Raw genomic sequence first — 18,824 nt, forward strand, 5'->3', positions numbered from 1 at the left:
TAGCACCTCCCAGAGATGGGCACACATGTAGCAGCTGTCAAAAGGAGAAGTCATTTTACTTTCTTTTAAACTTGCAATGTTTGTCTTTATTTTGTTCTTTATATTTTGAAAGTGAAAAGAAATAGTATTGAGTCAATTTCTTTTTGTTTTTTTTTTTTTAAATATTTGTTCTATGTATTTACAAGCCTTAAAGTTGCTCTAAAGATTTCAAAAGTATTAAGAGTACTTTTTCCAGGGTAGCACTTTTTTTTAAAACAATTCTTGGAGTTCTCTGGTCCACAGCATTTCCTTCTGTTCCAAGGTTATGTATGTTTTGATTACTATTGTGATTTTTTTATTTTCTGAAGCAAGCTGAGAGGCAGGCAGAAAGATTTGATGCCAACAAAAAAAAAAAAAAAAAAAAAGAAAAACAAAGAAAAGAAAAATCTTTCTTACCTTGTTTACCCCAAACCTTCTTAAATCTGGACTAACTACTATGCTTTAAAACAAACGTGAGGTGCATCTGAAGGGGAGGGAAATTTATTTCTCTGCTTTTCTATTATACAAGTTGTTTACAGAAACTGCAAATTAAAAAATTACACTGGCATTTGCAGTCCTTAAAATAAATTAAAAGTTCTCAACTCTTTTTTTTTTTTTGCTAAACAGATGTTTTTTTTTTGTTTTTTTTTAAAGTATGAGTCCTCGTTTACAAAGAAAAGATTAAAACAGAAAATATTTTCTATAAATAATACATGTATTTTGGTTTTAGTGCTCCCGCCCTCAGGTTTGAAGTTTACTTTTTTCCAGTACCTTTTTCCTCCATGATCACCTGTTTTTCTCTTTCCCCTCTCCCACTCGTGCACACGTGGGGGTTTCTGCGAGAATTGGCCTTGCTGCACTGTGATTGGCGAAGACGTGAAACTTTTTAAAAAAATACTTAAATTGTTTCTTTTGTTTCTTTTTGTATATTTGACGTTTTAGTTATCCTCAGATTCCTCTTCTGCTTCGCGAAGCCACGTGAAGAATGCCGTGACAGATTTGAGCGCCACACCCTTCCCATTCTGCTCCGCGGGGTCCTTGCTGCTTTCCCACTTGTAGAAGGCATCCTCGGAGATTACCTCTTCGTCATATAGGCAATCAAAAAACATCCGTAGCAAATCTGTAAGGCAGTGAGAGTGAACCATCAGTTTTGGGGGCACTATAGCTAGAAAGATTATATTTCCAGGCAATGAATGATCACACATGAATTCCCCTAGAGAATAGCACCCATAACGACTTAATACTCGTTTACTCCCTCTTGATAGTATAATAGCAAAACAATTTGTCTAAACAACAGGAAAAGAAGATTTAAATAGTCTAAACTGTTTCTTATTTTTGTTAATTTGATCAATTTGAACTATTTTCTGGTATTACTGAGCTATTTAACATTATGCAGTTCTCAACCTAAACACTTTAAAAATTAAATATAAGAATAATTTTTTTAAACTTTCTTCTTTATACACTTCTCTATTATTTGAAATTTTACAATAAAATTATTTTTTATAAATTTTGGGAAGAAAAGGCAGGATGTACTTTCCCTATTTCTAATATTGTTTTCAAAATGAAAAGAGTAATATTTTATATGGAAAACATGGGTAAAAACTATTTCATCTGGATTTTAGCCAGTGAAACAACAGTCATTTGTTGTTTTCAATGCCCAGATGATCTGGGCAATTTTCATTCTGTTTTGATCTCACAATGGAAATTTAGTTTATATTATTGTTCAAAAAAGAGAGAAAGCTAGTAGACATATTAAACCCCAATAGAGGGTCTTATATATTCTTTTTAAAACAATTTCTTCATTATGGGCTCTTAAAATTCATTGAGGAAGGTTGTTGACCATATTAATGGATGGAGGCAGTGGAATAAACAATTGTTTATAAATATTAGGTTTAGAATGAGCCATATTACAATTTTTCTTTAGATTTATGTTTGCAATTTTATTAGTCAAGCTAATATGGAAATCACCAGTTGGTCTATGGGGAAATGGAAGCAAGGGAACATGATTATGTTGGTGTTAAGTCTAGAATTAAACATCTTACAAGGGATCACTGAAGCTGATAATTATGGGAGATACTTTAATTTGACTGGCTGAGCGCACAGCATCAATTTTACACAACTACTTAACCATCTCTTGAAAAGTTAGTGTCCTCATCCTATTAGAAAAAGGAAGCCATGTTAAATGACCTTTCAAAAGTCTCCAGAGAGAGAAAACCAAAGAAGATTAATTCTCTGATTCAGACTTAGATGTCTCTTCAGTCATACCCTGAGGATTATTTGTTTCAATCTTTTCCTTTATCTCCCAGAGGGATTCATCAGCACTAGCAAAGAAGGAACATTCTGAAAAAGAACTATTTCAGCGCTACCGTGTTTCCCTGAAAGTAAGACCTAGCCAGACAATCAGCTCTAATGTATCTTTTGGAGCAAAAATTCATGTAAGACCCAGTATTATATTATACCTGGTATTATGTTATATTATGTTACATTATAGTAAAATAAGACCAAGTCATACTAATTTTTGCTCCAAAAGACGCATTAGAACTGATTGTCTGGTTAGGTCTTATTTTTGGGGAAACACGGTACCTCTAAAACAGCCAGGTAATATCCACTTTCACAAGTTTCAACTGGATTTTCAAGATTTCATAGCATTCAGTTAATTTAGCAGCATCGTTAAGACTTAGATGTTCAGGTTACCTTCTTTGTCTGGTTAGCCAGAATGAATCATAACCCTTAACTGAAAACTAGTCTAAAATGCCTCAATGTCTCTGTTGGGTGCCTGGAGATTATCGTTCTCTTTCATTAAGACCTGTGTCAAAAAAGGTGAAAAGTTACATATCACATATGCTAATACTGAGATGTAATAGATCTGCATTGTCCAATAGGATCTCGCCACTAACCATAGTGGCTATTTACATTTAAATTAAATAAAATTTAAAATTCAGTTCCTTAGGCACAATAGCTACATTCAAGTGCTCAATTGATATGTGTGGCTCATGGTTGCCACATGGCATGGTACAGACATATTTCCATCACCGCAGAAAGTTGTATTAGACAGACCTGCCCTAGAAGGAGGATTCAGTATCTAGTATAAACCAGTGTACTTGTTAACATGTTCTCATAAAAGTCAAGTCCATAAGAAATTCAGGCTTATTAAAAAGCTGTTGGTTATCTGAGTTTTTTGTTGCCAATGACTGTTCTATTATCCACTGTTCAAACCCATCAAACCATCTCTGAAGCCCAGGCCTAGATAAATCTCACTCACATTGGTTGGGTTAACTGTAGCAAGAGGTCAACTTACTGGCAGGTTGATCAAGTTTTACTATTGATGCTTGTAGTGCATAAAGTGCTTGCAGTTCCTTCTCTGTATCCGAGTCTAGGTACTTGAGTAAGATCGGCACTCTCTGCTTGATAACAGCAGTGTCCAATCGGAAGGTAGAACAGTCGGCTAGAGGTGACAGAACTCAGTATCACATTTAAGAATACACAGAGCCATTTTCAATTTCTGAGTCATTAAGACACATATGACTACAAGGAAAGAGGAAGCAAGGGGGTACAAGGCAAAGATTTCGAAATTCAAATGTTCTGAAATTCTTAATGGGACACTCTGAAATAATAAAAAATCGTGGCGGGGGGATGTATTTTGAGTGCTGGGTTCCTTCAAGAGTAGCATACACAATTCTTTATCTTTAATCATAATGAAGCAGGTACAGTTTTATGACATTCCAAACTACAAAAGAAACATTCAAAAGGAAATTAAATTGATAGTTCATGCAAATCTTTTCAGAAGGGTAAAGAATTAGAACTGTTTTATTATTACAGGAAGATGAGGACTAACCAGCAGTGGCAACCACCACATCTGATCTAGGCCTTTTAGGAGAAAGGCACAATAAAAAGGGGCTGAGGAAAGCGTCCTCAGTGCCAAGAAGCATAAGGTTTTAAATAAGCTTGCATTAGGACAAAATCTTGTTTTTAAAAGCAGCTTTTAAATTTTCCAATTTTGATTTTAAAGTCCCAAAGACTTATGGTTCCATAGATAACGGAAATGATTTTAACATTTTTTATGAAGACTTTTTTACGTAGCTTGTTTACCTCATTAAAGAACTAACAGTGAAAAAACATGCATCTGACAGAAAATCTTCAATTATAATTCTGAAGCTATCTTTGAAAAATGGTAAAGAGAGACCCAAAATGTTGAACAACTTCTGAGCTGATGGATTTTTGTTCCTATTTCAGTGAGAGAAATGTGGATTTCTATTTGAGGCTAAGTTAATGATCTCATTAAATATTGTTAAACAGTACATGCAGCTTGGAATATTTAGGGTTTCTAGCAATCCTAATCCTATCCATTTATGTAATTCATCAATAGTCAATGAAATTGTCTTATTATATAAAGTCAATATACAGCAGGAGAAACAATTGGTATTTTTTTCCTTCACATGTGTATTTATATAAAATGGCTTTTCTGTTGAGATTAGTACTTCATTGATATTAGGTTAAGAATATTCAACCCATTCATGATAACTCTTGAATGGAAGAAGGAGGTGGCTTTGAATATTTGAGATGAAAAGGAAATTCGCATATTTTAATGTGAATTAGAGGAGTCTCATGCAACAGAGTATAGAATCACCCCAGGCAATCAGCAGCTGCTCAGATCTGGGCTCCCTGCAAGCAGAGCTATTCGATGCCTGCTAGAGACAGCCAAGCATTGGAGACAGAAATGGCACCAATTTGCACAGAAACTGAGCTATGTGCGGCAAGTTCTAAAGACAATATAAACTCAGGCCCATGTCATCAGTACTTGACATAGTAAGGATTTCAGATGCTAAGTTTTGCTTTCAGAAATGTTACTTACCTATAATAGCTGCTTTACAAACGGCTGTCATTAAAGCTCTAAGGAATGTAGGTGAACTCATCTGGTTTTCATCTAGGTTAGCCTGATATCAAAAGGAAATGGAACAGTTAAAGGTACCCTTGCACACCAGAGAAATGATTTCTTCTAAACTAGGTCTCATTTGGCACTAAGGGCAGATGGGGTCACAGCCAACTTTCTTGCAAAAATTAATCTTCTGATTTGCTGGAAAATACTTAGGCTACTGCCAGTTTTTCCTAAAAATGTCCTAAGTAGCAGTATTTAGTTTTCAAGGAGGTTATTGCTGCCTATCCTTTGTTCATTCATTTATACAGTCTATGTACATTTGGAAGTACAACGATTTAAAAACATTTCTCTTCCTCAATAAATAACTCACATTAAGGTGATCTATTCAAATCTACAAATTTGAAAGAACTATACCACAACCACAGTGTATTTTAAAGACTACTTTTGTCAGTCGTGTGCAACTATTTTTAGATATGCTAAAACTACTTTTCACCTTTTTTTGTTTGTTTGTTTCAGGTGTACAAAACAACATAGTGATTAGACATTTATATACCCGAGAAAGTAAAAACCCCAATAAGTCCATTACCCACCTGACACTATATGTAGTTATTAGAATATTATTGAGTATATTCCCTGCGCTGTACTATACATTCCTGTGACTATCATTTTTTAAATTATAGTTGACATTCAATATTATTTTATATTAGTTTTAGGTATACAGCATAGTGGTTAGACATTTATATAATTCATACTGCTTTTCATCTGAATTTTAATGTTGAATTAGAGATTAATCTCAAGCATTGTCTCTAACAAATCCTCCAGGTGGTGGTGAGAAAATCATTACTCTTTTCTAAGGATGGCAAAAAAAAAAAGTATTTAAAGATATGTTAAGTAAAGGGGCTTCAAATTTATTTTTTTAGTTTATTTCTCTTAAGATCTTACTTCTCTTAATATCTTCTTGCTATAAAACAGTCCTGGGGGTCAAATATATGGTGACGGAAGATTTGACTTAGGGTGGTGAACACACAATGCAATATACAGGTGGTATTACAGAACTGTAGGCTTGAAACCTATACAATTTTATTAGTATATGTCACCCCAATAAATTTAGTAAAAACACAAATGAAAAAAAAAAAAAATACTGTCCTAAACCACATGAGTAGCAAAAGGAAGCGACAAACTAAAGAAGACATTTTCTAGGCAGGTATTTCAAATTCTTTCCAAAGTTTATGTTCCTTATGCCTGTGAACAGAATTAATGACTTGTTTCAGCTTCTTTTAATAGCAGCGCACAGTATTTTCCTCTGAAAGGGTCAGCCTTAAAATGACTGGCCAGGAAAAAATTAAAGATGTCATTGTGAACTTCTGTGTTAGAAAGCTAAGACTTCCAAAGATATTTAGAGATTGGTTTAATGTTTACGAGTTTTAGAACTGACACAGATGAACTAAGAACTCTCTCTTGGTTGAATATCTAACTTCAGATATCACTTAGGAAGAACTGGTAGTTTCTTGAGAGCAGAATTAAGAGTGGTTAACAAGTCAGATGGCCAGTTCTGTAGGAAACCAGCACAGCCGAACACAGAGCACTGTTCCAGTAAGAGGTTTCATTCCCAATCTTTCCCCACAGAACAGAAACATGCGGTCCCACTGCTGACAACTAAGGCTGGGGATAGAGTGGGTCAAAAACCACACATAAAACATTTCATGATGATTTATGTGTTAGAGCTCGTTGCTGGTTTATATCTCTTCAAAAAATACTTTATTAAGGCTGAAGCTGGCTAGGCTGGTCTGGCCCCAGAAATTACTTCTTCAAAGTCTGAACAATTATTTTTAAAGAATAAATGAGAGAATTAAAACACCATTACTTTTTGGCTCAACAATACTTGATACACAGGTGAAACCGAGCTATTTCAAACACTATCATTTGAAATCCCCAAAGGACTAGATTTTAAGCAGAGTCTGAGAAAAAGAAACAAATAAGCTATATGTAATTAGGTAATAAATACCACTTGTAAACCATTTAACTATTTCTTCTGTTTTAAATAAACAAATTGCATATTTCTCTTACCAAATAAAGCTGAATATTGTAATTCTAATAGTCAAGAGCAGAAAAGGCCTGAAGACAAGTGTCAAGAACACTTGAAGTACAGAGATTAAGCAAAGATGTTAACAAAAGCGGGCAAGAACAGGACATGGGTCGCTAATTGGGATAGATAAGCAAAATCAGATTTACAGAATACTGGTATAAGCCACAGAGCAACAAACATCTATATGCATTGGGAGCTCAGCTACTACCATGTTTTGTATTCTTACTCTTTTTGTTAAAGTCATCTTTATTAGGCATAATTTTACATTCACTAAAAGTTACTCTTTGTCTTTTCTTTAAGGAGAATAACTGCTGGTCTGGAATAGGTAGAATAAATATTGATATAAAGAAATGAAGCCCAACATGGATGAAGAAGTAATAACAGCACCATTTTGCAATACATGCGAAAATAAAAGACCAAATTGCTCCAAGACGATCTATGAAAAGTCATGAAGAAAGAGAATGATGTTAAATACACAAACACTGACCTAAAACAGAGAAGAAGGTATATTGTGTACCACAAACTATAACATGAATTGAGTTATAAGTCTTAGCGAGGAAAGAGATGGTTATGCTAAGAGGGCTAAAAAAGGACATGAAAAACAAGTCATGCTAAACTAACCTTTCCTTTTCTCATTTGATTAGCATATGGTAGCTCAGATGGATATAAGCACAACTCCTCTGGACTTCAGTAAGGCAACTGACAAATTATCTAATGATGGATATCCCCTTGTGGACAAGATCAAAAGGAGAACTAGACAGTAGAATGATGTGAAATAATATATAGGTTAACAGCTGCAAGTATCCATGGAGGTGGGGGTGCAGTCTGGTCCTGATAGTCTGCTGCTCTGTCCTTTGCCTTACTCTATTCACATTTTACCCATAACCTGGATGAGGACACCACTGGCTTATTAGCAAAATGAAAGAATACAAAGTGAAAAAGATGGCAAACAAATTTATGACCAAGTCAGATTCTAAAATGTTCTGACAGACTGAAAAATGTGCCTAATTTAAGAAGATGAACATAAACCGAAGTAAATTTTAAAAACCCCATTTTGGTTCAAAAAGCAATTGCATAAGTTTAGGATGAAAGAGACGGCTAAACTGCAGAACCTAAAAGAATGGGCACCACAGGACTGAAAGAGCAATTTGAGTTCAGGGTGGGGAGCCACCAAAGCAGAGTCCCAAACAAAAAATGCAATAGCGTCATCTAACTCTGATGGACCACGCCTGGTGATCATGCTCAGTTTGCACATGTCACTTTGTGAGAGATGCTGAAAAATCCAGGTTACGTTTGGATACAAGTGATCAGACCACGGTCTGGACAACAAGATGTGGAGAAAGAATGAAAGAACCTAAGAGGGAGACAGGAATACAATGACAGATTATTACAATTAGTTAAAAGATTCCCAACTAGGTGAGATGACAGACTTATCTTGTACAGGCATGAAAATAAGTGAAACACCAAATTATCAAAGCTTCACTATTTCTCAACGCTTGGAGTGGTTAGAGAAAACAATACTCTATTAGAAGGACTACAAAAAAGGATTTATCCAAGAGGGAGAGGACTGACTAGATTAGCCCTCCACAGCTTTCTTTCAACTTGGATTATTATGTGGTCCCATGGAGAAGGTGCACAAATAAAACACATCTACATAAGCAAGAATTACTATTGAAAGGAACACAGTAACAGATTGAAAACAGACATGATCAACAGAGTCCACGAGATAAATAAGGTATAAAATTTTCAGAAGGGGATGTTATAAAAATGTAAGCCAATACATTTCATAATAACTACATATTGCTTATTAATTTCATCTAGGATAGTACTTAAAATGTGAGAACACAAAGAAAGAAACGTAAATTTTTGAACGGTAAAATGTAGGGTACATCCTAACCTAATGAGACCCAGAAAAATGACTTATTTCTGAATATTTTTACTTGACTTTACAAAAGACTATGAATCTTATAAAAAAAGAAAAACAGCCTCAGAGTTTTAAATACACATACATGTTAAGAATGAAAATGAACTCCATTTAAATTAAAAAACTCCCATGAAGGGAAAGGGTAAACGTGTGCATTCAGGAGATCCCTCAAGAATCTTTCTTGCGGAGACATCAGGGAAGGTGACATAGTCGTTATACCTCTACCCAGTCAAAGATCTGTTCATCATTTGCTTTGTCCTCAATAATGAGTTTCTCGAGTCGCTTATATAGCTCGTCAGCAGAGAGTTCTTTCTTTGAAAGTGCTTCGGAGGAACAGGAACTGTCAGACTCTATAAAGTCCAACTTCTGAAACATAAAATGTTAAACATGTTAATATAACTCAATATTGTTTTCACCCAGGGAGGAAAGCAAAGCGATCAACTGTATCTTCTGTTTTACATGGGTTCAAAGCGATCACGAGAAGCCACTTTATATGTATAGTTCAGAAAGATTCTCATTCCATTATCGTTCTGAGTATTTCTCCAAATTTTGATATGGCGTATTTCTGATTCTCCTTAAAAACAACCAAGCAAACAAAACCCTGAGAATTCTCTCTCTGGCTACGCCTCCCTGCAAATCATTCCGAGCTTCAGTCTTGCTCTAGGCTGTGATCTAGCGCTAAGGCAGGGCAGAAGTACTGGCTAGGGAACAATTTAACTCCTTTTCTGCAGCCTATGGTTTAATTTCAATATTCAACCACAGAGCAGCTGTCAAAACTCTGCAGTTTTGGTTTTGTTGAGTCCTTTAAACACCTCCTGACCATTCTGAATCCAAGTGTGAGACAAATGAGGTATAATTGTTTTAACTCTTTAGATGGATAGAAAAAAAAAATCAAGAATCCAAATTATCAATAATTTTCAAGGGTATAAGATATTGAGGTATGTAGGTATGCTTTGCTTTATAAATTTTACTATGTAAAAATCAAAATATTAAAGATTATTAACGTAAGTTTTTCTCTAATACTTTAAACAAACTCTGACATTTCCTATACCCTCCTTGGATCCACAAAGAAAAAATTACCTCTAATTCCCTGAAAAAAAATTTTCATCCTATTGGTTTGATTGTCTTTACCAAATATGTAGCATTTCTAAAATAAAACTTTCATATAAAGTTTTAGGAACACGATTCAATATCGCAATTCTGCTTACTCAATGTTGATAAATACGCTACCCCACACTTCAATACACACACAGAACAAGAGGGTGCCCTTAAGTTCTTTTAAGAACAGGTAACTGATTTTTTCATAACCTTGAAACATTCTCCAGATTTATTCTAACACTCTCAGATGTAAGAACACTTACATGGAACACATATTTAAGCTACCCCAAACCTACAGAAATAATTTAAGTCTGAGAGCAATTAACAACAACAAAATAAACATGAAGTACAGTGCTCATTAATAAAGTACGACATAATACTGTGAAAATGAAAACCTTTAACACTGTCAAAGGTAGTCAGTGGTAAGCGGTAAAATTTATATTGGCCACTGGAAAGGGACATTTGTTTCTCATAAGTTATCTGATTTCCTGGCACCTAGAAGGTTGGGCTTCCGATCTATGGATTACCTCATCACTACCTCTTGCAGAATGCTCCTAGGGTTCCCAGGAAAAGAGCATTATGCCATCCACTTTAGAAGGGAGTCCAAAGTCAGGATACGGAAAGGCCAAGTTTTCTGGAACCTCATTTTTCCAATTGCTTTTTGAAACTTTTAATTAACAAAAATCATCCACATTTACTGACTACCCCTCTGTGCTCAGTGTTTCTTAAACATTATCTCATTTAACCCCCATACAAATTCTACAATGTAGGTGTTATTAACATTTCACAGGTGAGGAATCTGAAGCTTAGAGAAATCAAGTAATTTTCTTAAAATGACATTAAGTGGTAGAAAACTGGAAAACTGAACCCAGGTTTATTTGATTTCAAACCAGGGCGCTATATTTCTCTTGGATATAGACCTAGAAGTGGAATTGCTGGGTCCTGTGGAAATTACATGAGAAACCATCTTTATGTTGTTATTTTCACACAGTACATCTTTATGCCCATTAACACATATTTGTAATTATTATTTTTATGGATTTGCCTTTCAAATCATATAGGAAAGAAAAAGAGGAGCTACAAACCAAAAATATAATACTTGCTTTTACATTTACTCTGTAGTTCCCTTATCAGTGATCTCTATTTTTTTACATGGCTTTGAGTTACTGTCTAATGTCCTGCTTGTTTCAGCCGGAAGGACTCATTTAAGCATTTCTTGTAGGGCAGGTCTACTGGCAACAAACTTATTTAGCTTTTAAATGTGAGGGTATCTTAATTTCTTTATTTTTAAAGGAAATTTTGCCAGATATAGAATTCTTGGTTGAAGTTTTCAAATTTTAGCATTTAAATATATCATCCCAGTGTCTTCTGACCTCCAGGGTTTCTGATGAGAAATTGGCTGTTCATCTTACCGAAGATTCTTTGTATATGGCCTCTCTTGCTGCTTGCAAGGTTGTTTTCCTTTGTCTCTCAACAGTTTCATGATAATATATCTTGATGTGAATCTCTTTGAGTTTACCCTGTTTGGAACTCAGTGTTAATTCCTGGATGTGTAGATTCATATTTCTGATCAAATTTGGGAAGTTCTCAGCCATTATTTCTTCAAAATTTTTTTTCCTCCCCTCTCTTCCAGGACTCCATATGGTGTATTTTCATTCAGTTTAAAATATTTTTGAATGCCTTTTATGATTTCTTGTTTGACTCATGGGTTATTTAGAAGTGTGTTAATGAGTTTCTAAATATTTATTGCCCTCATTCTTAAAGGTTACTTTTAGTTGGAGAAACAATTCTAGATTAACTGATATTTTCTCAGCACTTTAAGATTATTCCACCATCATCTGGCTTTCACTGCTGTTATTGCAAAGCCCGTTTTTCCTGTGTAGGTCATGTGCTTTTCATTTCTAGCTGCTTTAAAATCTTTTGTCTTTGATATTATGCAGTTTCACTAACATGTAATTACCCTCTGTGGTATACATGTGCTTTCTATATAGATTCACATATTTCATCGGTTTTGGAAAAGTGTCAGCCATAGTCTCTCAACTACTGCCTCTTTGCCCTTCATTCCATTTTCCCTTCTGGGACTCCAATTAGACACATTAGATATTCTCATTCTATCCCCTATGTCTTGTAACATCTCTTAGAATTCTATCTAGTTTCTTCCTCTTTTTAAAAAAAATCCCATCATTTTTACTAGTTTCATCTTGTTTGCTCATTTTTTACATAGTGTAATTCCATTATCTCAAATCTTTGGGATCTAAATCTAGTGTTTATACTCTCATTCATGGTTACTTGTCTCATTTTATGTTAAATGAATTCTAAGTGTTAACTCATACATTTAGGTAACGTTAATTTGTAGAAAATAAGGGGACCTAAGTTGAGGATGTTTTGCAAAGGCATTTTGATTTGCTTCTTGGATCCAGGACTGGGAACATTTCAACCTCTTCCAAGATCTCTGGCAGCATTTATAATGGCATTGGGCAACACGCCCTTCACATTGCATCTTTGGCTAGTTTTTCCCCTTATTCTTTTTGTTCCTTGGAAATTTCTTCCACTTTCTATGAGCCCAGCCATGAAAGATAAATTATGCTTTATGTAGGTTCTTATTGTTGTGGCAGAAGTGCTTCCCAGTGTAACTAGACTACAACCAAAAGGAAGCTGAAGTCCACAGTATCCATAGTAACCTAATACAATGTTTTTATCCAGCACAATGTACTTACTTTAAAGGCATTTTCAGATTTTCCTTTTACCTAAGAGTGATTTTTTCCCCCTCCTTATTGCTGATTTTGTTGGCTATCTTAGCTTTGATTTTACTTCTATGTTTTAGGATTTTGACTTGAGAGGGTGTTTTTTGTTTTCTTTCTCTTGTCACTCTTCCCAGTCTAACTAATTGTTTTACGGTTACCTCTATCTGATCCCTCAGAATTCTTAGGTTAGCATTATATTGACGTGATTACACCGACCACTGGGTCTTCTGCCTTGTGGATTTCTGGATCCAGTTACTAAGTCAGTAGACAGCCTCCCAAAGGTTCTGGCTGAAGACCGTGTCTACTTCCTACCACTTATTTATCTGTGGTATTTATCTACGGTTTCATGCAGTAAGCCTGTCCTCCAATCCTTTACTTTGTAAGGGGCATCCTACTGCTCATTACCCCACAGAAATAACTTCTGGTTGTTTCCACCTTCAGACCCAGAGCTGAGAAAACTTGTATTTGTAGCCCTATAACCCCTGCTTTATTTATTGATTTCATTTCCAGTTCATGGAGACATATAGCTTGTTGTCTAAGTGTGACTAAGTCTTTTAGATTTTCTTTTTTTAAAAAAATCTATCATCTCATGAATGCATCGTTGGAGTGGACTTAAAACATGGCCTTAAAAATGACATCTTGACTGTGACTCCTATTTTGATCTAATTTTAATGACTGAAATATTAATGGAATTATCTTCACGTCCTTTATGAAAGAGACCAATTACAGTTGACTGTTGAACAACATGGGAATTATGGGTGCTGACCACCCGTGAAGTCGAAAATCTGTATATAAACTAAATTGAACCTCCACACACACACATTGCCAACCATGGATTGAAAATATGTACTATCAAACAAGAAGATATAAGCCTTGTTCTTACTCACCTGCTCCAAGAGAAAATTATGTACATCTTCCCCTTCTGGTAAAAAGTCCTTCCAGCTGAGGTCAGCCTCCCTCCATAAAGCTCCCACTTTCTTATGGCTCTAAAACAGAGATAAGACAAATCCATTTACATTTACATTAGCGAAAGAAGTCAAGAATGCAGAACTGTTAAGACTGAAAACAAAACAAAAAAAAAACCCAAAAGTTTTCCTTGCTGATCTAAAGTTAATTTCTTAGGACACCTAGCATTCAAACCGAGCTGCCTGAATGTAGGTAAATAAAGTGGTGAATGACTGAAGTACAGTTGGTTAAGGCTGAATAATTTCTTTTACTGGATGACTAATGTGTGGGTCTACAAGCTGGTGTTTCGGATTTATGAATATAATCACCTAAAAAAGAGTCCAATGCACAGAGTTTACAAATTCCACATCGTCTCTTTCCCTAGCTAGTGCTATCTGCATCTGCCATGAAAGCCATTCAACAAGCCTCACTGGAACCCTCTTCGTAGATCACAAGTGTGCTGCCTACCATGAGTGTGACTAAGGGAGCTGTTGTTCCTGAACCAGGAAGGAGAAGTATTTCAAGGGCAAGAAGCACAAGGCTGAACCCAGGAAATAGAGGAGAGCTGCAGTCAGCTGAAACCGATGAGGAGGTGCAAGTCCACTGCTTGAATAGTCACAGTGATAATGTAAAATGTCCGGCTGTGAGGCTGCAGCTGTCGTCTAAGGAGTATGTATTAATTACTTCATAGAGTAGCTTGCCAAGGCAGAGCTGATAACTTGGTAGAGCCAAGATTTGAACTTAGTTAGACTGTCTGACTGCAGAATTTATGCGATAGGAGAATTTTGTTTCAGTTTTTATAAATAAAAGTTAACAAGAATTTGAGCTGGGTTTGTTTGTTGTTGTTGTTTGTTTTTAAAAATATTTTATTGGGGAAGGGGAACAGTGTATATTTCCAGGACTTTATTGGGGAACAGTGTGTTTCTCCAGGGCCCATCAGCTTCAAGTCAAGTCATTGTCCTTCAATCTAGTTGTGGAGGGCACAGCTCAGCTCCAAGTCCAGTCGCCGTTTTTGATCTTAGTTGCAGGGGGCGCAGCCCACCATCCTATGAGGGAATTGAACCACCAACCTTGCTGTTAAGAGCATGTGCTCTAACCAACTGAGCCATTCGGCCACCCCAGAATTTGAGTTTTAAATAGGAAATAAAGTCAAGTAGGTTGGAGAGGAGGAAGGAATTTTGGATCTACAAATTAGGGTTCAATTAAAAACTTAAGTGCCAGCAAGCAAAGAGTATTAATAACAAATAGATAATCAATGAGAACTAGAGACCAGGCTACTTAGTACACCTATCTTCGAATAACTATTACAAAAATGTGATACAGAAGGCTTTCTGTAGATTTCAAGGAAGAAATAAAATGTTGAACTCGTTTAAATCAATGCCTATAAAACAATGAAATCTATCATCTCAGTATGTGTGGCTCTGATTTGACTAAGTCAGAAATCACTCCAGAATTTTCGTGCGTGAGTTCTGTTTCCTTCCGCTACCTTTCACCCCAGGTGTTACATTACCTTTGTGATGCTCCATCACTTTCCTAAAGCAAACCTCTTAGACCTCTAATACAGCACTGACACACATTCTTTTGAAACTATTGGCTTAGACTCATCTGTCTCACTCTCCGGTCCATACATTCTTTGAAAGTTTAGTTATATTTGTAGATTTAGATCCTAGCTTAGAGCCTTGCAGAGAATCATGCATATTTATTAATCTAAAATAAATTTAACTTTAAGAATAGAAATTCACAATCCTGCAGAATCATTTTTATCACCTATTTTAATCAGATTACCTAGCCCATGATCCAGAAACAATAAAATTAATCATTTTATAAATCCCACTTTTCTCTGAAAACAGAGGAATTTTCATTGAAATCTATTAGAAGGTATAAATAATGTAGCTATTTTGTTTCAAGGGAAGATAGAATTACTAGCCACAAATAAAACATATCTTGCGATTCTTTAGAATTATACTAAATCTAGTTGAGATTAGGTAGTTCTTTCCTGAGATACTAGTAAAGAGGACAAACACACCTCTGGAAGAAACTAAGTTGAAACAGAGATCTCACTCTTTTTTCCAAATAATAAAAGTAAATGATTACTTATACAGTGATACCTAAGCTATTCATAGAAAAAGATCAAAATCACTGCCCTTTGTAATACGCTGTTGAGTCTGACACTCAGTTTCCAACACTCACCATTTGTTTGCATAGAAGGTGCAATATTTCAGACAGCAAGACCCCAGCTCTTCCAACAGGAAGTAAAGGTTTGCTAAATTCTCTGTAAAAGATAGGAGTAGTGATTAAGTACCTCTGAACAAATTACCTGTTCTAGAACATGGGTCAAAGAAAATGATACTGTGCAACCTAAATAATACTGGGCAAGCCAAATCCAGTACAAACTCTACGTAATTTTCAGCAGAAGTAGTTCAGAGACTTCAGGCCCATTTTATACTTCATGGAGAAGCTGGAAATGGACTTTAGAATTCCTGGTTTTTACCTTTTTCTTTAACTGCTTTGATGTCTCACTTAATAATCTGTTTATTTACATAAACCTCACTTTAAGCTGAAAAGAGAGAAGAACCTTATGTAACAGAAGTTGTGAAGCTTATTTACTAGGTGTTTTTAAGAAAGGAAACTTTTTTTAAAGAATATGGATGAAACAGAGAGGGATCAATTTTTTCACAGTCTAAATCAGTATTTCCTAAACTGTATGCTATAGGGTATAAGTAATTATTCCTTAAAAAGGATTCTACAGTCAATTAAGTGAGGCAATGCTGAATTAAACAAAGCTAACAGTTTTTATTTCTTTTGTTTTACTACAGGATTCTCATCATCTTGAATGTGCTATAATACACTTTGTGAATCTCAAACAACAAGGACACAACAGTGTGCAGAGTTTGACTATGTGAACAGTTTCTGGGGAAATACTAACGTTTTAAAGTGTTTGTGAAATACTAGTCTATACAATGCAGCAATGATTTCCCATTTATGCCCAAATCTAGTAATGCCTGAGACCTCTGTTCCTTTTATTACAATCTGAGCATGTGCTCTGCAGGTGTCACAGTCTGACAAGCTATTATGTGGAAATGTCATTTCTTATAACACTGGAGCAATGACAGACATAAAATTCAGGTTAACATTAAGTTTCCAGGAGCAATCACCTCCCAGTTACGTGATTCTGGAGCCGTATCTACAATCACTGCTGACCTCCATTGACCACAGGGCTACCATAGCCCCATCATTTCTTCAGTGAAGACCTAGTATAATGTAACATTTTTATACTAAAATTAGAAGTCTTAAAGAGTCACAGGCTGCATCCAACAGTCTGCGCCAGGGAACAGCACTATGCTAAAAAGCCAGCTGGTGAGTTCTGCGTCAGTTTAACTTGATACACCTCAAGAGAAACAAGCACAACATACATGATAAGTTCTCTCATGGAGATTCCGCCTTCTTTTAACACGGGAGTCACCAGTTCAGCAAGGTACAACCAAATATGGGGAATATCAATGGCCATGTCATCTGCCAATTCCAATGTTTCTGAAAAACTGAAAAAGAACAGGAAAAAATTCATATACAAATGTAATCCGAAAGCTGAGATTAAATAAAGAGACCAAAAAATCAGTCAGTCAAGAAATACCTATTAAGCACTTGCTATGTTCGGTACTGTTCTAGGCATAAAGTAACTGGTAAACGAGTTCTTGGTCGCAAAGAGCTTGTATACGTGTAGGAGAAAGAGAGAATAGCACAAACCAAAGTACACCTGCAGATAGGGCCAATACTCTGACAAACATGAACGACGGGACCAGGATATCCCAATACAGACGGTGGCCAGAAAATACCTCTGTATGGAGGTGACATTCGAAAGACCTAAAGGATGAAACCGAGGCAGCCCGTGTGAAATTCTGGGGGAACAGCTACTCAGTGTAATCCCACACTATAAAGAGTTCACCACAGTTGAGTATCATATCCTTTGAGTCAGTTAAAAGCAGTAACTGAAAACTTGGTGTAATGTAGACCAGACACAAAGAGAAAAGGCAAAAATCCTACTCCAACTGGATGGATATAAAAAAGTCTGATAACGTTACTATCATCATCATCATCATGACATGTTACAAACTTGTACCTTTAAAGCAAAGTTAATGGTTTCAGGCTTTCATGCTATGAAATATTTCTCAATGTAAAGTGAAATAAATGGGATTTGAATATAAAACTTAGGAAAGTCAAATATGAAATATCAGCACAATTTTATTTAGCCTCAAAATCATGGCTATTCATTTAGAAGTATAAAAACATAATTTAAGACTGTTAATTAGTCCAATATATAGCATATTAAAAAATACAAAGATAACAGTAAAATTAACTATAGGAGACATACACATAATTACAAGGGAAAACATATAATCGTAAGGAAAGGAATGAATCAATGAAGGCGCCACGGGGCAGGTGGTATTTGTTTTCACATCCTTTTCAGATCTCTGCATACATAAAAATGTGTGCTTTTTCACTGCGGTTCCAGTTGCTAACCAGAGTATGCCCCCTTTTTTTGCCTACCTCAGAAGCTTACACATCATTAAATTTTTTCACTTAAACAGAGGTACCACTACAAGGCAGAGTCACCTTTTTGAAGGTGCCATTTCAAAACAATTTGCACCTCAACCGCAACCCCCAACTCCGGGCTTCATGAATCTGTAAGGCCAACGTTCTGACCTTACAGCTTGCAATTACTTGGCATCTACTTGCAGTACCACAGACACCTGACTATTCTCTCACTACGTGCAGACCTTCAGCTCAGTTAATGTGGTACTGATGGCCCATCATCTGGATGGACTCCGGGATTTCTGGGTTAATCACCCTCTACTGCCATTTCATGTTCCTTGGGTTAGTGGCATAGTTGAAGCTGTTTAATGAGCACATGAGACAATAACGGAGGCCACCCTGGTCTTTCAGCAGTACATCTACTGTTACTTTCATCTCATATTATGACTAAAGCTTACCCATACTCTAGCCTTGGTTTTCCACTTCTCCTCTTCTTCTGGGTTTTCTTCTTCTCAGGTTTATAGTTGCTAAACCCTGTTGTATGACTTTAAAAGAAAAATCCTAGGTATGTAGAAGCTCCCCCACACACAGCAGTCTTTGGGC

The 18,824-nt window shown here is 35.8% G+C and overlaps 1 protein-coding gene across 50 annotated transcripts in view; it reads right to left on the reverse strand.

Annotated features, from left to right (window-relative positions):
• Nucleotides 1-503: 503 nt before the first annotated feature.
• Nucleotides 504-18,824, reverse strand: part of EIF4G3 (eukaryotic translation initiation factor 4 gamma 3) — a 280,890-nt gene continuing 262,569 nt past the window's right edge. For all 50 annotated transcript variants that reach the window (XM_088790400.1, XM_088790399.1, XM_088790392.1 and 47 more), the window contains 7 exons: nucleotides 17,105-17,230; nucleotides 15,882-15,963; nucleotides 13,634-13,732; nucleotides 9,124-9,270; nucleotides 4,871-4,952; nucleotides 3,317-3,463; nucleotides 504-1,138 (listed from right to left, as the gene is read on the reverse strand). In XM_088790400.1, the coding sequence (XP_088646526.1) occupies nucleotides 957-1,138; nucleotides 3,317-3,463; nucleotides 4,871-4,952; nucleotides 9,124-9,270; nucleotides 13,634-13,732; nucleotides 15,882-15,963; nucleotides 17,105-17,230 (865 nt within the window). In that variant the 3' untranslated portion in view covers nucleotides 504-956. The remainder of the gene's footprint in view (nucleotides 1,139-3,316; nucleotides 3,464-4,870; nucleotides 4,953-9,123; nucleotides 9,271-13,633; nucleotides 13,733-15,881; nucleotides 15,964-17,104; nucleotides 17,231-18,824) is intronic.

This window comes from Rhinolophus sinicus, chromosome 14 (genome assembly GCF_057876585.1).
Source record: "Rhinolophus sinicus isolate RSI-liver-muscle chromosome 14, RSI-T2T, whole genome shotgun sequence".
In the NCBI taxonomy this organism is placed as follows: domain Eukaryota; kingdom Metazoa; phylum Chordata; class Mammalia; order Chiroptera; family Rhinolophidae; genus Rhinolophus; species Rhinolophus sinicus.